The 8,723-nt window shown below is 40.0% G+C and overlaps 1 protein-coding gene across 1 annotated transcript in view; it reads right to left on the bottom strand.

Annotated features, from left to right (window-relative positions):
- Positions 1–3,874: 3,874 nt before the first annotated feature.
- LOC132820298 (NALCN channel auxiliary factor 1-like) overlaps positions 3,875–8,723 on the bottom strand; it is a 449,510-nt gene continuing 444,661 nt past the window's right edge. The window contains exon 3 of the mRNA XM_060832321.1: positions 3,875–4,179. Coding sequence (XP_060688304.1) covers positions 3,875–4,179 — 305 coding nt within the window. The remainder of the gene's footprint in view (positions 4,180–8,723) is intronic.

Genomic DNA, 8,723 nt, shown 5'->3' with positions numbered 1-8,723 from the left:
CATGAATAGCCACTTCCTTTGAAGCATCATCACCCTGAGTCTCCTAATCTCTGAACCCGTTTGCTTCCAAATCTTTGTTTGGAAAAGTTCTCTCCCAAGTCATATATAATGCCCTTTTCAAATTCTCAGTGCCCATTCAAATTGCTCTTTCAGCTGCTAATTTTCTTTACGCCATTTACCTTCATCTTCACTGTTTCACAATCCTGGAACTCATGGTAGCTCAAAAGGTGGCACACCACCATCTCCGTGGGGCAAGTGGAGAGCTGCAATAATCATTGGCCTTTGTGAGCGATGACCCTATCCAGAGAACTCGTAAAGCAATTTGTTTCAAAAATCGTCCCTGTCCTTCAAAGTTTTATTCTCTCTCATCATTCTCCCTGTGACTGCTATCCTCCAAGGCTGATGAATGTACTTACATAGTGCACAACTGGTTTAGGTTTTCATCCATCATTTGACCTGGCTGGATAACATGAAGTGCTGTAGAAATGACAAGTTACAGATGATGGCAACAACATGGATTGGCTTGTATGGCTGCTGAGTCTACAAGAAGGGCTAAGTTAGGGAACATTGTCTGACCATTGCAGTAGAGAGGGCAAGTGATGCTGGGATAAATGCTAAGTGCTCAGTGTGGGGACTTGGAAAGCCAAGGAAGATGGATATCTCAATGAGGACCTTGGTCTGAAGAGACAATGGACAAATGATAAGTTTGGATGATTTTAAAGGAGAAGGGAAGGATTGTAAAAGTAAAGAGTTTGAAGTAGAACAAAATACTGGAGGAGTAAAAACAATATCAAGATAAGATGTAATGGTAAGAGTTCAACTACCACAATTATGGTTTGGGTCTTGTGGATACCAGTAAATAAATCATGTGATGGTAGAGTGGAGTTGTTTTGGTAAGCACATGGTGATGTTTCCCATTGGTCAAGTTTCAGTTCAAGCCAAGATGTCAATGCAGTCAACTACAATAAGATTGTGCACAACAAGAGCCATTTTTATGTGTTCACAGACATTAATGGGGTGGCAGGGAGAAAGATTATTGAACTACTGCCAGAGCCCAAGGGATGATGCTGGTCACGTTGAGTGGAATGGAAAGAGTTTTGGAGATGTGAACTTCTAAAAGGCATTCACCGTTGAAGAGAGGGGAGAACCAGAATAGAAGGTACAGCTCATTAGGAGTCAATGATATGTGACAGACAGACATGAGAGGGGGAGGTTGTATGGGCTGATTCATTAGTGATTCAAAACTGGGCAGGAAAGTAAGAAGGCAGAGAACCATTCAGGATGATAGGGATGTGGTGAAAGATTCAAGCAGAGAGAAACAAATAACAGAAGGACCAGAAACAAATGGATAAGAAGAGACCAAATAAGAAAGATAGAAGTAATCTTCAACAGTGAAATAAGGCATTTCTCATGTTAAATGATTCACTATGTAACTGAAGCCCAATTTCTTCACCCTTATGCCAATCCAGTAAAATTGACAACACAATGGTGTCCAACGTGAGTGTATGTATTTCTCCTGACCTCATCCAGTTAGGTTTAGGTGCCAATCTAGTGGCATGAAAGGGCCCTCCCAAAACAAGGCACATGAGTTAATTCCATGCCATGGAAACAATAATATTTCTCATAGCTTCTAATCACAAGCCCATTCCCAAGAAGATCATTACTAAGAATATAGTCCCAGTCTCTGCTTCCATTTACAGTGTTAATGGCAAAAGAAAATTAAATGGTTTACATCCTAAACACAATTATATAAACTGACTTGTTTTGACAGATCCTTTCTTTGTTTTGATTGGAGGGAAGAGAACATTGAATCTGCACCTCCCAAATAATGCAATAACATAATTCTATCATTGCAAGATATTTAATTCTAGAGTTCACTTGGAATCTATTTCAATGGTAACTGATCTGCACTTGGTTGTGGTAACTAATATGAATGCTTTTAAATGGGAATGACATCAAACTCAGATGGGAAAATAAACTACTTTTCTGGAAGAAATTCTCTACTTTTTAAGGTGAGGGAGGAGGCAATTTCCTATTTTGGCATCCAGCGTGTGTCTGCTACCCTCACATCAGGTAACTCTTAACTTGGTCGAATTTTCAGGGTAGCAATTCATTTTCTGCACCAAACATCCTTGAGAGCTCGATGAGTGAGATTGACAATTGATGTGCAATTTTTTGCTGTAGGCCCACACATTCTAAAAACTGGGCTGAGGTTGTTATAACGGTCGCCAATCAACAGGTGTCAACTGACAGCACTATATCGGTCTGATGTACTAGCTCGAGAGCACAAAATCCACTGATGGCTAGTGACATTTATAATTTTGCTCCTACTCTTTTTTTTAACTTTGGTGGTGTCCTGCACAAAGAGCTATGGCCTTTATCTGTACTCTTAACAATTGAAAGATCTATTTAAACTCCTGTAATGTTGGCACTCAAATTTAAGAGTTTCATAAAGGTAACAGGTGACAGCAGAATGGATACTCAGGTTAAGAATCAAATACATGACTATAAAGGACAGTTAACTGAAAGTGTTATTATAAAATCTTCTTTAAGTTTTTGCCCTTATTGTCAATGATTATTTTTGTTTATAAAAGTGTTTATTTGTTTTTGAGTGTTTCACTAGGCTGCTGCTGAGTTGCTTTTTGCTATGCAATGCACCTGGTGATGCATGCTGTAAGACATACTCATAGGAATTTTAAATCTCCACATTTAATGGCTAGGTATCCAACCTGCACTAACTCAAAAAATCCACGTATTAGCATTAGGTTCTAACGAGCAGTAGATAGGACACATATATCTACCACTTTGGCCACTGTAAAAGGGACCCAAACATCTGATTTTTAAAAACATTGTACCATAGCTTCCCACCTTCTCCCTCTACCAACCCTATTTCTCTCATAATACTCATATCAGTAGTGATAGGATTATAAGCTGACTCCTAGGCTACCATTAACTGTTTCATTCCTAGACCATCTAGCAGATGGTTTATATTTGAGTTAGGTAGCCACAATAACCATGCCAAGTAGCCTGCTGGGAATCGAGGAAGCACATTGCATATACATTGGTAAGCAGGAGGGTGCATTAAGTTTTTGGTCCATTGAATGTCCAATCATTCTGTTTAGAACAAGTGCCTACCTATCCTGCAACTGAGATGTTCACAGTCACTTTTGCTGGTGTTCCTCACAATAATGGGTAACAAATTTTAACTAGTTGTTTAACATTAAGATGACAGACCAGTACTGGTTTGATATGAGGAGAAACATTACCAGGGTTGCTTGGGCAAGTAAACTATTGAGGGATTTAGACACCTATCCGACTCTCTGATACAGGCAAAATGTACTTTGTTCAAGCACAGGATTATTGCTATCTGTCCCTGGGACAACTAAGTCATGTTCATAGGAATAGACACCACAAAGAATTCAATGAAGTCTACTGTGTTAGAGATTAGCTTGACTACAAACTGAAAAGACAAAAGAAAACATCCTGTGATTGTTCAGTGCGTTTATACATCTGAAACCTTTCTAGTTGCATGTGGAACAGATGGAATTTACAGTAACTGTCTATTTCTAGTATCTGTCCCAGAGACAGCTATGCTTTTTACCAAATTATTTTTACCCTTGTTGTATCAGTAGCCTGACTCTGTAGAGTAACATTTTAAACCATCTATCCTTATCAGAGCAGATAAGCATTTCTGGACCTGCCATGGCCAGATTATTGTTTCCTTAGCCTTACTGCACACCGTTATGCATGGCTGCCTGCAGCCCAGCTCTTCATTTGGATGGTCTTCTGAAAACCCTTTGAGCTTCTTTGCTGCTCGGTACCATGGCCCTGTACGAACTGTTGAAAAAAAAAGAAAATAAGAAGACATCTTTTTCTACTCTTCGCTTGAGGAACTGTCGTCCAGTGCGCTCATTGTCTCCATGCCAACTCTGCTATTGTTCTGAAAACCAGTAAATGTCACCACAGTGTGTAGAAGAATTAATACTAAAACACACAGCTTAAGTCTGCTGTTGCACAGTCGAGATGCTGCTGAGACAGGCAGTGAAGACTTATGATGCAACATGGAGTCCATGGATTTGGTAGATATATTATAACCTTTGTCCCAGGATAGATCACAGGTGTTCCATCTGACATCACAGCATTCTGGCTCTGCATTGGTTAAATGGTTTTCTAGTAGCCCTGTTACATAAAGAGAAAAGAAGTCAATTAGAAAGAGTGTAGAGGCACAATAAATCTTTCCTCCAATTTTCTCACTTGTTTGAACGTTGACCAAAGTCATTTTAGTCACCCCTTGTACCCAGATACCTCAGGCCTGAAAGGGGCAAAGCCAAGAAGGTTCAAATAATACAGGGTCCTTGCTTTGCAAAAAGGTTCTCCAGGCAACTGCTGCCGATCGCCAGCCCTGGGGCCATCTGGGTAATTTTGCCTGGCACTGAGAAAGCATCCAAAGCTGATGGCCACTATTGCAGCAGTGATTGGCCTTTTGGCCCCAAAGCTGGGTGAGGTCATTGCAATAGCGGCACGTTGGGTTCAGGCGAGTTCTAGTTAGCTGTACCACACTTTGAATATGTCGTCTTTCAATATTATAGAGTCAAAGAGAAAACAGCCCCTTTCGTCCAACCAGTGTGTAATCCTAAACTAAACTAGTCCCACCTGCCTGCTTCTGGCACACATCCCTCTAAACCCTTCCTATTCATGTACTTATCCAAATGTCTTTTAAATATTATAATTGTGCCCACATCAACACTTCCTTAGGAAGTTCATTCCACACGCAAATTACTTTTGGTGTAAAAAATTTGTCCTATATGCCTTTTTAAAATCTCTCTCCTCTCAGCCTAAAAATGTGTCCTCTCGTTTTGAACTCTCCCATCCAAGAGAAAAGACACCAAGAATTAACCTTATTTATACCCCTCAAGATTTTGTAAACTTCTATAGGTCACCTCTCAGCCTCCTACACTCTAGTGAAAAAACGTCCCAGCCTATCCACCTTTCTTTATAACTCAAACCTTCCATATCCAGCAACATCCTGGTAAATCTCTTCTGAACCCTCTCCAGATTAATAATATATTTCCCATAACAGGGATACCATAACTGGACACAGAATATCAGAGAGGCCTCACCAATGTCCTGTACAACCTCAGCATGACCTGCTAACTGCTATACTCAAAAGATTGAGCAGTGAAGGCAAATGTGCTAAATGCCTTTTTAACTGTCCTGTCTAGATAGGAAGCAAATTTTAAAGAATTATGTACCTGATCCCCTGGATCCATGTCATATTGCCCTGTCATGGGGTACAAAGAATTTTCAGACCTGAACCACCAGGACATTAAATCATCGTAGAAATTATTGCATAGAATGTCTGTTTAGAGATGTTATTACATACCTCCGCAGCAAGTGGGACTTAAACTTGAGAAGCTGGAACAGAGGTAGGAACACTACCCTGACCACAACAGCCCTATTTTAATCAACCTGTTCAGACATATAATGACAATACTCCGAGGCAGGTGGGATTTGAAACCAGGCCTTCTGCCTCAAGCGCAGATGTTCACTTGGATAATACATCAACTGGACCAGTAGATGGCACTTTTGACAGAGTCTTTGTCTTTCTAAACAATGGACACCATTACCAGTTGTAAAAAGCCATTTCAATATCTTGTATGAGATCAGCTAACCAAAGTCGAAAAGTTTGTCACTGGACAGCACATTCCTGATGAGAGGCTTATGCCTGAAATATCGACTCTCTTGCTCCTCGGATGCTGCCTGACTTGCCACAACACTTTCCGATTCTGATCTCCAGCATCTGCAGTCTTCACTTTCTCTCATCAGCTAACCAAGCACAGACCAAAAAGGAAACAACAAGTAAGGGGAAATTTTGAATTCATTGATAATCTTTCTAATATGGAAGGTAGATATGAATATTGAAGGCAAGACAGAGCCAATTTAAGAGCATTGAAGCATGCTAAGGTAGGAGTTTGAATGCATGGAAATAGTAAAATAGAGGAGATGCTGGAAAGAAAAGATTGTTGAAGGAAACTGGAACAGTTTCAAAGGGTTAGCTTTTAAAATGCAATAAAAAAAACCTCTTAAAATAGGTCAGGTATAAAAGAGTAGGACCAATGTAAGGAATTATAGGGAAAGAGGCAGTGTGGAGGACAGTTAAATGTTCAGGAGGAATGAGAAAGATCTATAAAGCTAGACTAAGGAATGCCATGAAATTGACAAGGGACACAATGAGGAATCATGAGAATAGCATGGCTAGAAAGACAAAGTGCGGTGGTCAAAGAATCCTTCAAATACGTCAGATTAAAAAGAAAATGTGTAAGGAGAGATTAGCCCTGAAGAATTATCATGAGTTGAAGGAGAGGACACTTGAGACACTCTTTTCAATACTTAGTTTCTCTCTGTCTTTTCTAGGGAATGTCATTTCTTGGGAAAACCCAGGGAATGGGTAAATAATGCGAGGAAAAACAAAAAAAATTAATAAATATTGTTGCTGTGGTTGATAGAAAGAAGACTCACTAACAGTTTTGTTCAATTGTCCGAAAGGAATATTTCACTAATAGGATATCGTGCCACTGACTGAAATGCATCATTCGATATATAAATGCATTGAAGCTTCACAGCAATGAAAGGAATCTCTAGTGAGTTGTGGTCAATGTCAAACAAAATGATGAGTTAATATCACACAGATGGAACACTGGCTTATTTAGATCTATTCTAATCTCAACTACATATTGTATATACATTTAGTTGAAGCATATGCAAGTTAGTTCCCCAGTGAATGGCATGTGCGTGTACTGAAATTGCAGAATGTTCACAGATTGATACAATAACAGACAGGCAGAATTATTATGAACATCTGTTGATTGCATAACAGATAGACCAGAAGCTACTAGAGGGCAGAAATCTTACCAGGTTTGGGGCCAAAGTTCAGAACACTCAAAAGTGAACCCTAAGAACAAAGTTCAGGTGGTTTAAAGAGATAACTCATAAAAGCTCTGGCTCACTAATGTCCTTTTGGGACAGAAACTGCTACCTTACCTGGTCTGGCCTACATATGATTCCAGACTCTCAGCAATGTGGTTGACTCTTAATGCCCTAAGGATTGGCAATAAATCTGGCCTAACCAGCAAAGCCCACATCCCGTGAATGAATTACACACGAACAGGTTACACTAGTTGAAGTTCAATGCCTATTCGAACAAAAAGCAGCAACCAACTTTAGTACATAACCGACCAATAGCAGTAATTTGGTGTCAGTTTTGGTTGAATGTTAACATGCAGGAAGATGCCTCTAATCAACTTCTTGTGGTGTCTTTGGATCTTATGCATTGATTGGAGTAGGAGCATGATAGAGTTCCAGTTTAACATCTTACCTGTGTGACAACATCTCCATCTGACTAGACTACAGTTCTTGTCTGTGGTAGGACTTGAGCTTGCAACCTTATCACTCAGAAGCTAGAATGCTGAGCGTGAATGACAACTGATGATTAATAACCATCATTTAAACGTTCTGACACATTACAGCCATGAAATCACATTGCAGTAATGGAAGAAACAAAACTTTACTCTTCACCCTGGAATGGAATGGATCTCATGGAGGTTTGTAAAAAGGCAGAGAATAAAGGAATCTGGAAAGGTGACTAACTTGATGCAGATTTAGCAGAATTTAACACTGATGTCAGCCAGGTCTTAACAGAAAGAGTGATCATTAGGTCAAATAAGTTTCCTGGGATGAGACAAATCTTAGTGCATAATTTAAGAAACAATAGATGCCATGTGAGAGAAACTATAATCTCTTTCCATGCAGATATGCAGAAATGATCTCTTTTCTTCTTCCTTCATCATTTCCAGCTTGAGATTTATTTTCACTGCGAATGCAAACAGTCAACAGATTGCTGGGTCAAAGGTGAACACAGTCTCATTATTTTAAACGACCTGTGAACACAGAGTAGCCTAATTTCTGGACCTTCGCTGATCACTGTTTCACCTGAAAGAAACACAATTGCCAGAAATAAATTGATAGCTGAGGAAGTTGTGATCTACTCTGAGAATCTGTGTTTCACTCGAAGAAGCAAGTTCAGAAAATACTTATTCACACAGCAGAGTGAAAATATTCAGCACATAGCCCAAGAAGCCAGATTTGTAAAATCAATTAATGTATTTTAAAAGGGGAAAAAAATGTTATTGGCTGTGGGGAGAAAACAGAGAGATGATTCTTATGTTTTTTTGGTTAATTGCACGTTACCTCAAGTTTGGTGGAGTAATTCACGCGACAACATGGAACAAGTTTTCTTTGCTGCATTAACTGGTGTTTAGCAGTAATGGTGAGTATCATGTCCACCCTATCTTACCATGCTCTGTTCCTGTAGCAACATGCCACTCACTGGAGATCCTGGAAATGACTGGCCTCCATGGTGTTGGTGCCATATTAAATAGCCTATTGTGCACCCTGACAAGCACAGTCAGTCCAGAGCTGCCCTACACAGTCCTGATGTTTACTCAGGTACAGCAAAGAAGCAGAAATCAGTACCCGGTTTCATGGAAATGGCCTAGGAGGTCCTGATGGATGGAATAGTTCCCCCCAAGACCATAGTGGAGGCCATGACACCAGACCATGCCAACCTTGCCCGAGATTATCACCCAGGTTAAAGCATCTGGAGAAATGCCCAGCAATGTAGGAAGAGGGTCAATGTCCTTCTTCACTTCACCAACCTAAGTGCT

This window comes from Hemiscyllium ocellatum, chromosome 11, assembly GCF_020745735.1.
Source record: "Hemiscyllium ocellatum isolate sHemOce1 chromosome 11, sHemOce1.pat.X.cur, whole genome shotgun sequence".
Classification (NCBI taxonomy): domain Eukaryota; kingdom Metazoa; phylum Chordata; class Chondrichthyes; order Orectolobiformes; family Hemiscylliidae; genus Hemiscyllium; species Hemiscyllium ocellatum.
Note: the sequence above shows the minus strand (reverse complement) of the source record. Positions and strands in the feature narration are given on the sequence as shown.